Raw genomic sequence first — 19,213 nt, forward strand, 5'->3', positions numbered from 1 at the left:
TTGAGTACCAGATTGGGGCTGTAGGGAGGATGGTCCAGATGGTTGATTTCCTTACCGGGGTAGTGCAGTACTGGAGCATTTGTGGATTGCAATATGCAGAAGATTTATCTCAACAGCCATAGTGTTACTGCATGGCAGTGCCAGACCATACACAGCCAACAGCATGCATAAAGCAATATTTGACCTCAAAAATGATGTGAGGGAAAATTATACAAAATTTAATTTTGAATCTAAAATACCGATGAAATTCCACCACTTTCTTGGTATGGACCTTGGCAATTGCTTGCATAGTGATGTCCTTTGAAGAGAAATGTTATTCCTCTTCATGAATCTATACAGCCACCCTCTTCTTGCTTAAAACTGTGATATTGCTTTCCCCTGGGATCTCAAGCACCTTCAATTGTAATATTTTGTGAGAAACTGAATTGCAGTCATCGATGCCATCTCTCAATCATGTAACATATTTTAACAGTTCTTTCTCAATTTCTGAATCTTGGCAATTGAGCTAGTCACTCAACCATCCTAGATTTATTCATTAAAGTTTATTAGCCCTAGGATTCATAATTCTGTCAAAAGATTCTTGAGTCTGAGGTTAAAGCACTGAAAGCTTGGACTTCCAAGTACGTGTTCACATGATCATGAATGTAACCTTTTAATATTTGAGCTATAGAAACCATTCATACAGTTACCCAGAGCTTTTTAAAGGGAGCATAAGAAGTACCAGTACCAGGATTCTAGTGCAGTGATACAATATTTCCAAATACTCGTATGTATTTCCAAGTTGCCAGTCAAAATTTTCCAGCAGAGAATCTGTGGGAGAAAGGCTTTAAATTTTGTGAGGGTGTATGTTATAAATTATGGTGAATAGCTTAGCTGCAAAAAGCTTCAGCAGGAATAGTGTATCAGTGTGCAAATATATTGGTGTGCTTTAGCACTGCATTATGATAACATGCAAATTATTACCTGAGAAACTTTTGTGAAAGTTATACATTTTTAGTTATACCATTAGTTTCAGATATAACATGAGTCCAAAGTTACATATACATAAATAGCATAATTGTTCTAAGCAATAGATTTATTTAAAAAATGTAATATATTGATAGATTTATTATAACAATGTAAGTTCTTTCAAATTAATTCATAAGATATTGGTATTACCTACATATTACATAAAGTGATCTAAAAGTAATGCTATGAATGTTTCAACCAGAAATTCATCCTTATATTCAGTCTCATGTGGATATTGTTCTAATATTTTTGTAACAATTCTGTGGCATTTTTACTCCAAGAACTAGAAATAATGAAAAAATGAATAACTATTGGCATAAAATCACTCTTTTGGGGATGTTTCAGTTTCACAGATGAGAGGAGTCATAGGAAGATAACTCCACAATAATCCTGTCTCATCAGCATTAAAAATTTGCTCCTCTCTTCTTCTTCTTCCTAATATGTTTCTGCTTATGCAGGTCATTCAGCTCCTCACTAATGCTCTCATTCTTCACAATTTTCTGAAATGTTTCTACAAATTCACTAGTAGAAGCTTCATCGACATTTTTCTGTTCACCTGAAACTAGCTTACAGATACCATGACTGTGTTTCAAATGTTTAAGCCAGCCTACAGAATAAAGACAGTCACCTGGAATATGGAATTCCCTTTCCTTTTCTTGCAGCACTGGTCCTGAAATGCATACACCTTCAGTTCTCTTAAATGAAAATTTCTTGTAAAGCACATGGTCCATTTCTTCACTGTGAGACTGGTGAATAGTTTTATGTTTTACAACTGCATTTACTGATTCCAAATTCACTACAAAACTTCAAAGCTGACTTCCTTGCTTTATAATATGATATAATGTTGAACTTCCAATGTGAAATTAATTAATTCATATTAACTATTTTCTCCATATTATCCAGAAGTTCAAGCATTTGTTTAACCCTCTTGGAGCCAAGAGCCGATCTGGTTGGCCGCTCCCCATCAGCTGGAAGAGGCCAGAGCTCCGCCTCCACTCTACTGCTGTAAAGTGCCAGGCCGTTTACTGTGGAAATACATGTATTTTAAAATTCGCGAATATCTGCCGGTGTATAGCAAATACTGGCATGAAATTTTCTACATATCGACTATGTAGAATAAGAAACTGGTTTGGAGAGATATAAAAAGTCAAAGACGTTTTATTGTTGATTTATAGTTGTCGATAACATTTATTTTTAGGATGAGAAAAATATTTTTGCACTTTCTCTCTCAATATCTACTTTGAAAAAATAATTTACGATACAAAAAATATACGTAATTATGTATAATGTATTTCTAAATACAATTCTATAGAATAACTAATTTGAAAGAGAAAAATAAAAACGTAAAAAATAAAAATTCAAACATATGTCACTAGTAAAAACAAGACAATTTTACTCACCGATAAAATTTGCGTGTATGTATCGATGTTTGGCAAATACTGACAACAAATTTTCTACGTGCGGACAACACAGTATTAAAATGATTCTGAATTATTAAATAAGTAAAAAATAGTAGTTGATATTACAGTTTTTTGTTTTCAGAAAAGAGTTCCTCGTTTTCGGTTGTAGTATATATTAGAAAAATAATTTTACAATACAACAGAATTTACGAAATTAAGAAATGTATGGCACTAAAGCCGTGATTTGCTTTGACCTACTAAGCGACCACTGCTCAGTTCGGTACCTGCAGTTTACGTGGTGAATCATGGTCAGTGGACGGATCCTCTCAGTAATTATTCTTGGTTTTCCAGACCGGGGTCGCCCTCTCACCCTCAGATATCTCCTCAATTGCAAACACTTAGGGTCACTTAGATTGAGTGAACCTCGAACCAACCCTCAGGGCCAGGCGAAAATTCTTGACCTGGGCGGGAATCAAACCCATGACCTCCGGGTGAGATGCAGGCACGCTACACTTGGCCCGCGGAGACCGGCAGTTAGGTAATGATAAAGGACTATATGTGACTATAAGGTTTGGCAGAGAGTGAAAAATAAATTGAAGTATGATATGGGCGGAGAATCAGACTGTAGGACATGTTTAGGTCCAAGAACTTCCTTGAAGGAGACAGGAGGTTGAGGAATGTTGTCGGGTTCATTGGGACAAATTTCTACAAAATGTTCTCCAGAGACATTATCATATTCGTTATCACTAGTTTCATCTACCACTATATTCAGAGTAGTGCTGTTAGACACAATTAAACGTCTCTTCTTTAACTGCGGTAATTCCGTGGATGTGTCCGGTATAATTTCGTCGCTACTCTCTGAAATAAATTCCCTATCGCTATCCAATAAATCATCCGCGTTAACTTCGCACTGTTCCAAATACTGCATTAATTTATTGTCATCAATACCTGGAGAAAAAATATCACGTGAACAACATGCCATTTTCCTGTCACAAATTCACTCACTGCAAGGAGCAATCTCTTACTGACCGGTTAGCGGTATTTGTAAACACAGGAAACGACTCTTGTGAAAGGTATAACACCCTCTTAGAACTGCCAAAGCAAGGCAGGCACACAATAACGTGTAGCCCCTTTACTACAGGTTGTAACAAAAGTATGCACGTCACTATAGGTTGCCTCAAAATGATGTATATCACAACATTTTAAGCCGGCCGATGTAATCGGCTCTGGCAACTTCCGACTGGATTGTTAAAGGCCGACCAGATCGGCTCTGGCAATTTAAAGGGCGGATGCTTGCACTATCGCCTGGCACCAAGAGAGTTAAGTGTCAGAATATTTTTTTCATGCTTCATGGATTTATCCATCTTGCTGCTATTCCACACAGAGATGAACTTTGTGCACTACATCTTACACTGAGTCTAGTAGTGGTATACAGACAATGCACTTCTCTTAAGCTGAGCTGTTGTCTACTAAATGGCTTGAGCATGCTTATTAACAGTGATAGGAACAATAAAGATTTTTTGGAATTCTGAGAGTTTTTCTTTGCCTAGTGCAAGTGGCATTGTTATGGAATTTCTGGTTGTTTGAATGGTGATAAGAAGAATTCAATAACTTCTTAAATTAAATATTTTGTTTTATGATTCTTATCTAGACATTGACATTCTAAAGTCAATAGATTAACTTTAATTACTTATTTACCTCTACCCTTTCATGTTGTAGCTTTTCTTCTCAATGCTCATTGATATGGTCAGAGTCCTGTTTCAGCTTGAATGCATGAACTTTCAGCATCCTAATACTATTTCTTAAATCTGAATACAACCCCTATGTAAAGCCAATCTGGGCTGATTGCATTGAATCCAGTTGCTTTAGTAGCAATATCTGTTGGTAAAAGTTATTGTTGGTTTAAGGGTGAGAACAGTGGAATTACCTATTAACTGTGACCTTAGGATATTAGGAGAATTCCTAGGAATAACTTGTTATTAGCTACTGCCTCCATGTGACCTGGAAAATATTTATGGGCTCAGAATTGGCATATTCTAAATGCAAACAAAACCTGAAGAAGTGAAACAGCGTCTCTGGATGTGGGTGCAGTGAACTGCAAAATCCTTCACATATATTGATTCACAGAAAATTAACTTTTACTCGACAGACTATTTTCATGTGGCTAATACTGGTAAGGTCTTGGAAGTTTCTAAATTCTGGGCTCCATAGGTTACTGACATCAGATTTGACTGAAAATTTATATACTGTGTAAATGGTTTGTAAATGAGAAGATTCTTTACAAAATGACCCTGGTCCATCTTATTAAATTTACAGAAGATCACAAAAAACCATTTTCAGACTTGAAATATCTACCAGACCCCTTGAAAATACTTTGTTGACATGCATTGTATCATCAGTTACATGTCCTGAAAATACTTTGTTGACATTCATTGTATCATCAGTTACATGTCCGATTCGTTGGCTGAACGGTCAGCGTACTGGCCTTCGGTTCAGAGGGTCCTGGGTTCAATTCCCGGCCGGGTCGGGGATTTTAACCTTAATTGGTTAATTCCAATGGCACGGGGGCTGGGTGTATGTGTTGTCTTCATCATCATTTTCATCCTCATCACAACACGCAGTTCACCTACGGGCATCAAATAGAAAGAACTGCATCTGGCAAGCCGAACCCTTCCTGGGATATCCCGGCACTAAAAGCCATGTGACATTTCATTTCATCAGTTACATTATATCTCAATATTGTTTCTACAAAGTCATCAGTTTTGCTATAATACGTTAAATTAATTTGAATGAAGGACATTTTGAAAGTAAAGGATGAACAAGAGACAATGAAAAACAAATACATTGAACAAAAGGACAAGAGGCTCTTTAATTCTAAAATGAGGATAGAAACTTTAATGCATATTTTCAGCATGTTTAGTTATTATTATTATTATAACAGCTAAAATATAACTTGAGTAGGACCAGGTGATGCAATTTTGATCACACTTTTATTGAAGGAAATAATACTGATGTTAATATTATTCATTAATGAATATGCATAATCAATTACTTTGTTTTTATAGTACTCTTAGAATAGAATTCAAACTAAATTGAATAATACTGCACCAACACTTAGACAGTGGGTTCTCAGTCCTTGCAATACATCAGTATCCTCCATTATATCCCCCTCGAATTCATCTTCAGACATTTCGTCAGTTGTATCTCAATTAATTACCTCACTGTAACACTGCAAATCAGGATTCTCCTCCCATCAATCACCGAAACGAAGTTCCAGCAGCCTTTTAACATCAATAATATTTAATCCCTTTACAGGAATCATTGGTAAATGTAAATGTGAAACATCCACACTTGGTTTAGAAACTTTTTTTGACATTCCTAATGTCAGTTTGATACCAGTGTTCACCTTCTAAGAAGAATGGGAGCAGATGGAGTCACCCCTCGAGTAATCTCTTTACTGTTGAAAATACGAACTGCCCTGGTTTCTGCATACTTTCTTGTGACACAAGCTTCCTGTCCTCAGGCCAATCATCTCCTATTCTGAAAACTGTTCCATGGTTACTGAAGATCTCTGAGAATCTTTTAGGTTTGACAGTCATTTCAATATCACAGAGTGCAAGTTCTGTCGAGCCAAAAACCTTATCTGATGGTATGTAGAAGTGTCGTGGCACAGGAAAATTTACATACAGTTCTTTCACATGGCCTGGTGCACAGTTTGCAAGCCTATACATGATCATACATATCATTGAGGAATTTTTGTTCTGGCCCCTAAATCCATTTGTAAAAATCTGGAGTATGGGAGGAGCTTTCAAAGTTTGAGTTATTTAATCTGTGGTACACAGCAGATGAAATCTGTGCTGATACCTTGGCTCCATCTGCCTCATTCCATGTGTAAAGACCTTGTCTTTGAGCTTCTTATCAGTGGACGTACCTTCACATATGTTAAAATTATACATACCGGTATACATCTGCTTACTGTAGTAGGTAGCCTGATCAGGTATGCTGGGGAAAATTTCATTTTACTGGCAGTCAAACGAAACTGTTATCATTTCATCATTCTTGGCTTGTAGTTTTGAAAAAGTGTACTTTTTGTATACTTCAAACTCTGCAATGCAGCTTGTATTTTGTATTCATACTGAATATATTTTGAGCATTTATCAATATCTGGTGAGCCAAAACTTAAGTTGTATTCATTTATGAATATATCTTAGAAAGGTAACTGGGTAAATTCTGTCTCATTTTATTTGATGTACAACAATAATGTTTCCCCAAAGGAACAAGTCTTTCAATGAAAGAATTGATTGCAGTCCCTTTTGTTGGCAAAAAGGTGAGATTTGTGCTCCCCTCCCCTGTCTGACTGGGCTATTGTCAACTTTTAAAATCTCTTCTGCAGGCCTGCTGGGCCTGCGTCTCACTAATACCTATAACAGAGCAGAAGCTTTCCTTTCATACCTGAACAAGTTCTGTTCTTCCATGTGATCAGGAAACTGTTAACTGTTTTTCAAACTTGCTTTTTTTCATTGCATGTTTGGGGGATTTGCTTTGAGTGTACTTGGGGATCAAGCTGGTCTTGTTTCTTTGTTTCTTTCAGAGCAGAAGGATTGGTGAAACTTACAAACATTTTGCATTATAAGTTCAGAACACTTAAGTGATTCTCCAACATGTTTACAATGAGGAAGTCATAGTAAAAATCTGGGGGAATAACGATTCATTTTCTCCACAATCCTTTTCCAAGTACTCTTGTTTCTGGGTCTTTTTTGACCATCACACCTAGAACAAGGTATAATATTGGAACTTCTGATACTGTCTTCATTAGATTGTTCACCTTCTGTTTTGTTCAGCACCTGTTCTTGATCATTCAACTGGTAGATAAAACAAATAAACAGCAACTGAATTATGTTTGCACCATAGTAATACCTGAGTAGGCTGATGAACCAACTGACTTCCAAAATAAATTATGGATTGGTTACATGCAATATAAACTTCCATACTTTCTCACAATTAAGATCATCAAAGAAAGGCATTTTGAATCCAATAACTGCTGAATTTTTTTAGTATATTCACTTACTTGGCTAGAAAAGTGCTAGTGCTGATCACCAACTTTCAGAGAAGTGTACAGATATAAACTGTTATTCGAAAGTAAGATAATGCCATTCCATATAATCATCAGGGTCACCACTTTTGAAATTTTCTAGGCTACTTAACAGACATTCAAGAGACATTTTGAAACAGAAGAGATTGAGCACTTTTAATACCATATTGAAAGATGAGCCATTTTGAGCTCAAAATAGAAGTACAGTAAAACCTCGTTAATTCGAAGTCGTTGGGACTCAAAAATCGGACTTCGAATTACGTGATTTCGAATTAACCGCCAATTCGCAATTCAGAAGTACCAACCCTTGCTGCCTTACAAATTATTCTATGGCCCGTTACTGCATGCAGTTAACCTTGATTCACAGTTTATACCCTTCAAATGCCATGAAAAAAGAACAATTTCCAAAATGTATCCAAGAAGGTCCATTTACAGTATTCAAGTAATGCACTCGGATATCTCACTAGCAAACATAACTTCACGCAACGAAAGAAAAAAAGAAAAAAAAAAAGCACGATTCAAAGACGAGCAGAAATCTATGCTAGCTCCCATGTGCAAGTGCTTTATTATTTGAATCAGTATACCGTACGCATTTTAGGTGCCTTGTATTTACAAAGAAAGTACCCGATGCCCTTAAAATCGAACTTTTCTATGACTATCCTTGTACGATTTCCCGCCATAGCACTTCTCTTGTACTTCAGAAATGTAAACATTGCCGCGTCACAAAGTATTCTAAGACCCATTAATACATGCAAACACCTCGATTCACAGTATAAACCTTTCAAATGCCATGGAAAAACCTCTTTCCGAAATGTATCCAACAAGGTGCATTTACAATTTTCAAATAATGCACTTGGATAAATCCCTGACAAACATAACCTCACGCAACGAAAGAAAAAAAAATCACACAATTCAAAGACGAGGATAAATTATGCCGGTCCCCCTGTGCATATGCATTATTTTTTGGATTTCTGTGCCGTTTGCATTTTTAGATGCTTTGTACTGGTATGGAAAGTGCCCGACGCCCTTAAAACTTTGTGGTTTATCGAACTTTCCTATGACGAGGGGATAAAGTTTCTCGCTTCCATCCCATGTGCATTCCAACGCACTGCTATGACCCATTTAAAACCATAAGACCGTTTGGGTTTGCATTAAAATAAAGCAATGCAGTTTCACCGGTAATGAAAGTATTGTTCGGTGCGTACGAATTTATTATATGAGCTACGTTTTTTCGTCAACTGTCGGCATCGCCAATGCTCGCGCTTTCTGTTTTCCCGCACACTGCCTGTTGCGTGATATTACGGCGTTCCTTAAAAGGTTGAATACAAAAGAATTCCGATTTCATTCAACTTAGCAATCATGAGGCGCACTGTAGACCCAACGAAGTGAGTGTAAGTGCGGAAAGCTACCCTTCCACGTTCCGGAACGCGCGTTCTATTATGACGCGGAGCGGATAAATTTCGAGTTGAAATTACTCTGTGACATACTATTGTTTTAAAATGTAAAGGCAGTTTCGAATTAAAAGTCTGAATTTCGGTAATGGGGCCGACATTGTACTTCGAATTATCGGTATTTCGAATTAAACAATTTAAATAACATGCAAAACTGTATCTTATGTTTCCGGGAACGAGAGCTTCTTCGAATTAGGCGGGATTTTGAATTAACCGATTTCGAATTATCGAGGTTCTACTGTATATAGAGGCACTTTCTTTTGTTTTTTCAATGGACAAGAGCTGTTTTGCTTCTAGTTTCTAGAATGTTTTGCAATATAGTGATGACAGTATTATGCATAGGAAAGCTTAAAGAATGCAATGAAACAAGAACTTTTTTTTTGGCCTAAGGTGGACATGGGCTGATTTGAAGCTGACCATCTCAATTGAAGTCCTAGAGATTAATTAATAAACAAAAAATAAGTGAATAATTTGTGAGCCCTTTCAATTGCCTTTTTGTCATCTGAACTTACTTTAATGGAAATCATTTTTTTTTGTAATTAATAAGGAGTTAGATGATTTTCCAGTGCAGCTTTTTTGGTTACACTACTGCTGCACACACCATTGACGCTTATATACCCTAAATTATGTCTGACTCGTTGGCTGAATGGTCAGCGTACTGGCCTTCGGTTTAGAGGGTCCCGGGTTCGATTCCCGTCTGGGTCGGGGATTTTAACCTTCATTGGTTAATTCCAATGGCCCGGGGGCTGGGTGTTTGTGCTGTCCCCAACATCCCTGCAACTCACACACCACACATAACACTATCCTCCACCACAATAACACGCAGTTACCTACACATGGCAGATGCCGCCCATCCTCATCGGAGGGTCTGCCTTACATGGGCTGCACTCAGCTAGAAATAGCCACACGAAAAACCCTAAATTATAATAAAATGTAGTGTCGTTAGGAATGGGATGGGAAAACTCCTATTGATTTCACAATTATTTTTAACAGCTTTATTGGGCAGCAAAACATTCCCACCGAATGATCTATGATTTGCCTATAATGTGTAGTATTTTCACTAAATGTGCTTTGTAAAAAAGTTTTAAGGAGATACAGTTTAGGCAGAAGAGCTAACAGCCACAGTATATATTTTAAAGAAACTTGAAGCAATATAAGCTAAGTTTAAGTTCACCCTCACCTTGAATGACGATCGAGCAAAGAGAGGCATGCCACCATCCTCTGGCTTCCCTGATATGAGTCCCATTGTGATAGGTGACCATGCCATAAGGCCAACACCTGAAATAAAGAAGTACCACTATTTGAAGATTCATTCTAAATTTACATATCACCATCATTACAGAATTAATTTTTTTAGGCTGATTCCTTTTCAGCTCTGCTTATTTTCAAGCATTTGACTCAAATGTGAATGACAAAGCAATCTTATTAGTGACTATATGCTTCATCCCAATAAAAATTTAAATTATTAAATCTCTTTAAGCTTTTTTAATTGAGAAATTACCAGGATTTTAGCCCACTTTGGCAGTGGGCTCATCAGCTGGAATGCCGTACCTCACCAAGACGCTCGCAGCTAGTGCACCATTGAAACACCACTGCAATCCTCCTTTGAAGCACAATACATTGACTGTGCACTAGAGAAGATATGTACCTCCACTTGCTATAAATAGCTACAATTTTGTGGCATTATGTTATGAACTTGTGCCACACTAGGACAAAAGACTGGTAATTTCATGACTGAAAAAGTTTAAAGAGTTCAAATACTTTCAGTTTCATAACTATGATATTGTCAATTGATGAAATTAAATCATGGTTCTCTTTGGGTATTTAACTTTTTATTAACTAATAAGCTTCATGTTTATTAATGCTCAGAAAATGTATACTTAACTATACATTACTTTTATCTTGTATTTATTAAATTCAAAATTTAAAAAATATTTCTAGGCTAGGGTTGCAATAAGATTCAGGATGAAATTGAGGACACCAACATCTACAAGTTCCAACCATAGGCGCCGACTCCACGGGAACACTTGCCCATGTGCTCAAGACCAAACGTTGGCGCCTATAGTTCCAACGTGGGTGTTTGGGTAATTCCATTTGAACTGCCCCATCCATTACCAAAAGACACACTTGTTACATGATGTTAATGTTTAAAATCAAATAGAGAAATAAAAGGAAATCATAATTTAATTAAAATCCCTACTTTACCGAGCACTGCAAAATTATATCATATTCAATGTTACATGCATAGATTTTTAAGTAACAGATGGGACAGCTCACATGGAATTACTCATTTCTCAATAACACGAGTAAATGAAAACTAAAAACAATGTTTATTTGCTTTGCTTTAGATATTTATGACACAGAAATGCCGTGATGCTGACACCAATCATACATTTCTGAATTTGACACACTTCGAGCAACTCATCATTTTTTAAAATGAAATTCCTGACAAGATATTTCTTCAAAATTGTATTGCAGCAATAATATTGATTTAACAGATTCTGATTTCAGTCTATTTCTGTCATCTGTCCATTGTGAATTCAGCAAAATGTTAAATAACTTGCTCTGATTTTTAAAATTCAGGACATTTAGGGATCTCTTAAAATTCAGTCAGGACGTTGGGACACATGCTCAAATTCAGGACAATCCCACTTTTTCAGGACGTATGGCAACCCTATTCTAGGCCTAATGTAATATATACTGTAACACTGAAATGAAATCAAAGGAAGAAAGCATTTATGTGCTCATCTTACCAATTTTGTTGTACAGTTCAGGCATGTAGAGTTCCGTCTTTTCCCGACAGAACATGTGGTATTCAGCCTGCTCACAGATTGGTGTGACACAGTTGAACTGACGACAGTTGGTGTATGCCTCCATGACCTCAACTGGTGACCACCGTGCTGTGCCCCAGTACATGGCCCAACCTTGACTAATGACATGGTTCATGGCACGTACCACCTCTGTTAACACATGAGAATAAGTTACGATTGCTGAACAGTGCATATATTATAAATCTGTCTTTGTTAGAAGAACAATCTTGTAATTTCTTTCTCTTTTCAAGAACTTTTTGCAGTTAGACGGATCATAATAAGGAAGTGAATTTAGGATTTAAAAGTGCTATTTTAGAACTTTCTGGTAAGCAAGACAGGTACTTTTTGGGTATCAAGATTCTACAGAATGGTCAAAAAGTTCTGTTAAAGTAAATTAATTTCAGGCAATTGTTGTTTTCCAATTAAAAGCAGTGAACTAAGATCAGTGAGGCCAATCACGGCCTGGAAAAAATGATCATCAGTAGCATGTGGGCCTGCGAATGACCCACTCACAGAAATCAATTATGACATCCAAACCAATTTTACCATCTGTCTTCATGTACACATCCCACCAAAACTAACACTATTAAGGTTGGAGGAATAGCTTCTTCCAAACAGGTTCCAGCAAAGGAAGACTAGTTGTATACAAGAAGATCAACAAGAAAATCAACTTCTGCTGAAAATGCTGCATTAGCAAAACATTTCCCTACAAAATTAATTCAAAGACAATCACAAGTATTGAGAGTTTTATTAATGCAAGACCCTTAAAACTATTCAAAACTTCTCTATCCAATAAACTAACTGATAAGAAGAAAGGTTATTAATGGACTTCAAACAATTCCCATTCTTGACAAAATGATTTTCTCAGATGATTGTGCAATTTTCCATACTCATTCTGGGCAAAGAGAACCAATATTTCTTTGAGATACAGGAAAGAAGAAAGATATGACCTGCAATGTCTGCTAAAATACAGTATTTGTTTGGTTCATATTTCTTTGTAGGTCTTATGAATCAACTTAGATACTTTGCCAAGATTAGTTTGTACGTCAACTAGAAGAATTTCTAGTTTGCATCTGTTTCCAGCAAGATGATGTACCAGTACCTGAGATTTATAGGTGATATTGTTATTTTATCTGAGACTGCAGAAAATCTGGAGAAATTGCGGAATGGTATGGACACACAGTCTTGCGGACGGAGGCCTTTCTTAAGATTTGCTCACTTCAAACACTGATAGTGGAATTAGAAAGATGTTTTCGAAGACTTTCATTTGGAATGTGGCATTGTATGGAAGTGAAACATGGACAATAACGAGTTCAGAAAGAAAGAGAATAGAAGCTTTTGAAATGTGGTGTTACAGAAGAATGCTGAAGGTAAGATGGATGGATTGGATCACGAATGAAGAGATACTGAATTGGTGAGAGGAGATTGATTTGGCTAAATTTGACAAAAAGAAGAGATAGAATGGTAGGTATCTTCTTAAGACAACTGGTACTTGCTTATTTGGTTTTTGAGGGATGTGTAGGTGGTTAGAATGGTAGTGGTAGACCAAGGTATGAATATGACAAGCAGATTAGATTCAACAGAATTGAATGTCAGATTGGTGATACAAAGCTAGAACAGGTCAATAATTTCAAGTATTTAGGTTGTGTGTTCTCCCAGGATGGCAATATAGTAAGTGAGATTGAATCAAGGTGTCGTAAAGCTAATGCAGTGAGCTCGCAGTTGCGATCAACAGTATTCTGTAAGAAGGAAGTCAGCTCCCAGACGAAACTACCTTTACATCGGTCTGTTCTCAGACCAACTTTGTTTTATGGGAGCGAAAGCTGGGTGGACTCAGGATATCTTATTCATAAGTTAGAAGTTAGAAGTAACAGACATGAAAGTAGCGAGAATGATTGTTGGTACAAACAGGTGGGAACAATGACTGGAGGGTACTCGGAATGAGGAGATAAGGACTAAGTTAGGAATGAACTCTATGGATGAAGCTGTACGCATAAACCGGCTTCAGTGGTGGGGTCATGTGAGGCGAATGGAGGAGGATAGGTTACCGAGGAGAATAATGGACTCTGTTATGGAGGGTAAGAGAAGCAGAGGTAGACCAAGACGACGATGGTTAGACTCAGTTTCTAATTATTTAAAAATAAGAGGTATAGAACTAAATGAGGCCACAACACTAGTTGCAAAAAGAGGATTGTGGCGACGTTTAGTAAATTCACAGAGGCTTGCAGACTGAACGCTGAAAGGCATAACAGTCTATAATGATAATGTATGTGTGTATGTATGTAATTATATTTAATTATAAGATATCAATCTTCAAATTCATAAATAAATATAACAAGTGAAGTAACATACCTTCCATGGGGCACATTGGGTCAGCTTTATGGACTATTACCACATCTATGTACGACAGCTGTAACCTGGCTAAAGATGCTTTTACTGACTCTATCACATGTTTCCGGGACAAACCACGCTCATCTGACCTGAAAAATTATAAAAATTATGGTTGTCAATGATTTGATACATAGTTGGAATACATTTTTTTTAAATGTTGCCACTCATGGTGACATGACATTTCTGAAAGTATGCATTCTTCACTTATGAATACATTTGTGGATATATGCAGTATATAACATGATAAATTTTATCACCTGTAAATCATACCCCCATATCAACTATTACTAAAAGGCATTCTTGGTATGAGTCATGGATTCTCCCAGAGATGAGGAAGTAAATAATACTAATGCTCTACTGCCTCAGTACTGAGTGAGGTAGAGTGGTTACTATGCTTCCCTGTGTTCTCCAGGATTAACTCAGCTGTGTGTACCCCAGAATTATGCATCTTTCCAAAACTGGGGGTCTAATATCTCTTTTTATTTTCTGGTGGAGAATTGAACCCATGTTCTTTTGAGTGAAACAAGTTGCATTTACTGCCTTGGCTGGGTAGCACTCACCACTAACACATACTAATGTACTACCACTACCATAAAAGAATGTGACTTTGCTCATTGGGGGGATACTTTGCAACATTTGCAGAAAATGTTTAAATGACTTCTGGTGTTAAATGCAGATCTTATTCTCTTTGGCCTTTTACCTTTTTTAAAAATTTTGTTTAAATATGTAAATGCTAGGTGTGCATTTTTATTCAAATTTTGTTCAATCGATATTTACAAGCATTGAAGTTATCTTCAGTCATTTCGAGATAAGTGTATGCTCACTTAATTTACTGTTTCATCATCTTTTTGGATGTCCGACTCGTTGGCTGAATGGTCAGCGTACTGGCCTTCGGTTCAGAGGGTCCCGGGTTCGATTGCCGGCCAGGTCGGGGATTTTAACCTTCATTGGTTAATTCCAATGGCCCGGGGGCTGGGTGTTTGTGCTGTTCCCAACATCCCTGCAACTCACACACCACACATAACACTATCCTCTACCACAATAACACGCAGTTACCTACATATGGCAGATGCCGCCCACCCTCATCGGAGGGTCTGCCTTACAAGGGCTGCACTCGGCTAGTAATAGCCACATGAAATTAAAATCGTTTTGGATTTATGGCATGCCACATTTCATTTAGAAATTATTTCATTTTGCTACTATAAGATAACTTACACATTCACATGGGGGATACTTTACACCAAAACAAAAATGGTCTACCATTATCTGTTGTGCAAGATCCAACGTTACAGACATGCCAAAGAAATAGACAAGGCCTCTTGGGTGCAAAGTTGTAAGCAGATTTATCTGTCGAATTTCTGAAAGAATGTTAAGCTTCTGTAGGAACTGGTCAGCTATCTCAGAGGAAAGTTGAGCAACAGTAGGGTGTTCTCAGAAGAACCATTATTAACAAGCTAGTCTGGCTACTCAGCTGAACGGTCAGCATGGTGGCTTTCAGTTCAGAGGGCTCTGTGTTTAATTTCTAGCCGAGTTGTAGGTTTTAATCGTAAATGATTAATTACTTTGGCTCAGAGACTATCTGTGCTTCCCCTACATCCCTGCAACTCACACCCACCTACACACCCAACACTATTCTCCACCACAATAACACGCAGTTTCCCCATACATGGCAGATGTCTTCCCACCCATATAGGAGGTTCTGTCTTACAAGAGCTGAACCAGGTTAGCAATAGCCACATGAAATTATATTAACAAGCTCAGAAATAAAGTACTGACAAACCTGGGATAATCTTCTATATTCAGTGGAGTGGAAGCAGAGTGCAGATGGATTCAAAAATACTGCCCTCGAAAGAAAAAAGGATGAATATTACAGTATTCTTTCAGAATATTTAGGGTGTCAGATATGTTTTATTTTTGATAAACAGTGCATTCTCTTGCTCCATCTAAACAATTCATATATAAAACAACATAATTTCCATACTGAAGCAAAGTATCTCCTCCCCCCCTGCCCCCTGGGAGGATACATTGCACCAAATGATATTTAGCTATAGTTCAACTACCAACTGTGCTTAAATACTCATGAACTACATAGAATACAAAACAAACAAATAAATCCAAAAATATCAATATAGAAAGTTTTAAAATTGAAAATGTTAATCAACTTTGTAATATATGGTGGCACGGAGAACTGGAACTGGATGTTGTGTGTTGCAAGAAGTTAGAGTTTGGAATGTAAAAGTTTTTTTTTTTGTTTGTTTGTAATATTTTGAGAATTGAAGAAATAAGAACTCTGGACTCTGTAAATTTATGTGGTTGATAATTTAAATTAATGTCAGCAAGGGTGTAACTTGTCCAAAGGTTGATTTGATGTTTGTAATGTGATTTAAAAATGTAAAAGGTTATTTAAATTGAGACACCCTGTACGACATGTGTGGTTTCCAATGATGAAATTTTTGGTGTTGTAATCGTAATGTTCCAGAACTTGTGTAATTGCTAACTATCTTAACATGACCGTATATGGTCGTGCAATTCCATTTACTAAAATAAGCATTTCCTATAGGCGAAAAGGACCGGGAATCTAGGGTAAGTTTGACCTTATTGGTCGGTCGTGATCAGGCCATTTCCAGTCTTCTGCTGGCTTCAGAATTTTCATGCGTGTGCTCGGTGTCTTTTACATCCGACCGCTCTAGCGAGCGCAAGCTCGAGGGCTTCCCTCGAGAGCTCCTGCCTTTCCGCGGTAAATGTTATTTCAATGTTTTCTGGTTTCGTTTAATGTAATTTATTAATTTGGTTTTTCGGTATTTGCTTGCTTAATGTCATTTTTAAAGTTTTAAATTTAACGTGTCCGAGATTGCCCTAGATTCCCGCTGTTTATAATTTCAAGTCTTTCACCTTTTTTTTAAAAAATTCAACAATCGATTTATTTGTGTTTTTGAATTCGTAATTGTATCAGTTTGTCAAAAGCGTTAAGTATCAGCTGCTTTGTGATTTAACTTTGTTTTGTAATTTTTCGTTGTTATTTTTAATATAGTTGAGCTAGAGGGTGTTTCATGTAAGTCTTTTCTCCCCCATAACATCATACGTTCCCATGGATCTCATAGGGAATCCAAGCACCTTCCACTATCCTCCCTTAGTTGTCATTTTTAGTCCTATAAGTGTTCCCTAGTATTTGATGTAAGTTTGCATACCGAAAGTTACCTGTCACGTTTCCATGTTCTGATGTGAATACACCGCCACTGCATTATTTACAACTATTCCTTTATTTATATTTTACACTGACTGACAGAGCAAATGCAACACCAAGAAGGAGTGGTCAGAACTTTATGCCAATTGCAGGGTAGACTGACATCACTGAGGTATGCTCATGATGTGAAATGCGCCGCTGTGCTGCGCACGTAGCGAACGATAAATGGGACACGGCGTTGGCGAATGGCCCACTTCGTACCGTGATTTCTCAGCCGACAGTCATTGTAGAACGTGTTGTCGTGTGCCACAGGACACGTGTATAGCTAAGAATGCCAGGCCGCCGTCAACGGAGGCATTTCCAGCAGACAGACGACTTTACGAGGGGTATGGTGATCAGGCTGAGAAGGGCAGGTTGGTCGCTTCGTCAAATCGCAGCCGATACCCATAGGGATGTGTCCACGGTGCAGCGCCTGTGGCGAAGATGGTTGGCGCAGGGACATGTGGCACGTGCGAGGGGTCCAGGCGCAGCCCGAGTGACGTCAGCACGCGAGGATCGGCGCATCCGCCGCCAAGCGGTGGCAGCCCCGCACGCCACGTCAACCGCCATTCTTCAGCATGTGCAAGACACCCTGGCTGTTCCAATATCGACCAGAACAATTTCCCGTCGATTGGTTGAAGGAGGCCTGCACTCCCGGCGTCCGCTCAGAAGACTACCATTGACTCCACAGCATAGACGTGCACGCCTGGCATGGTGCCGGGCTAGAGCGACTTGGATGAGGGAATGGCGGAACGTCGTGTTCTACGATGAGTCACGCTTCTGTTCTGTCAGTGATAGTCACCGCAGACGAGTGTGGCGTGGCGTGGAGAAAGGTCAAATCCGGCAGTAACTGTGGAGCGCCCTACCGCTAGACAACGTGGCATCATGGTTTGGGGCGCTATTGCGTATGATTCCACGTCACCTCTAGTGCGTATTCAAGGCACGTTAAATGCCCACCGCTACGTGCAGCATGTGCTGCGGCCGGTGGCACTCCCGTACCTTTAGGGGCTGCCCAATGCTCTGTTTCAGCAGGATAATGCCCGCCCACACACTGCTCGCATCTCCCAACAGGCTCTACGAGGTGTACAGATGCTTCCGTGGCCAGCGTACTCTCCGGATCTCTCACCAATCGAACACGTGTGGGATCTCATTGGACGCCGTTTGCAAACTCTGCCCCAGCCTCGTACGGACGACCAACTGTGGCCAATGGTTGACAGAGAATGGAGAACTATCCCTCAGGACACCATCCACACTCTTATTGACTCTGTACCTCGACGTGTTTCTGCGTGCATCGCCGCTCGCGGTGGTCCTACATCCTACTGAGTCGATGCCGTGCGCATTGTGTAACCTGCATATCGGTTTGAAATAAACATCAATTATTCGTCCGTGCCGTCTCTGTTTTTTCCCCAACTTTCATCCCTTTCGAACCACTCCTTCTTGGTGTTGCATTTGCTCTGTCAGTCAGTGTATTACTGCATTATTATTATTATTATTATTATTATTATTATTATTATTATTATTATTATTATTATTATTATTATTATTATTATTGTGTGTAAGGGTAATTGTCCAGAAGACAGTTACAAACTTTGATAATAAAAGTGCAAAGGGCAATATATGTGTAACTGAAATAAAGTAAAGGAGTACTTGTGCCAAGAAAGTGGAATAAAAACATTTTATAAACTAAGCATTTATTGAACTTGAAGCACATTATCTTCTTCCTAGCCTTTTCCCAAACACTTTGTTTGGGTTTAGCCTAGTGTTATGGTTGGATGCCTTACCTAAGGCCAACTCTATGTGGAGGGATATATTTAGTATACTGTATCATGTTTTTGTGG

The 19,213-nt window shown here is 38.2% G+C and overlaps 1 protein-coding gene across 1 annotated transcript in view; it reads right to left on the reverse strand.

The window, feature by feature from the left end:
* Hk (Hyperkinetic) overlaps positions 1-19,213 on the reverse strand; it is a 377,042-nt gene that overhangs the window by 40,030 nt on the left and 317,799 nt on the right. The window contains exons 4-6 of the mRNA XM_067149172.2: positions 14,114-14,241; positions 11,705-11,911; positions 10,132-10,229 (exon numbers count right to left, since the gene is read on the reverse strand). Of these exons, the coding sequence (XP_067005273.1) occupies positions 10,132-10,229; positions 11,705-11,911; positions 14,114-14,241 (433 nt within the window). The remainder of the gene's footprint in view (positions 1-10,131; positions 10,230-11,704; positions 11,912-14,113; positions 14,242-19,213) is intronic.

This window comes from Anabrus simplex, chromosome 6, assembly GCF_040414725.1.
Source record: "Anabrus simplex isolate iqAnaSimp1 chromosome 6, ASM4041472v1, whole genome shotgun sequence".
Lineage (NCBI taxonomy): Eukaryota > Metazoa > Arthropoda > Insecta > Orthoptera > Tettigoniidae > Anabrus > Anabrus simplex.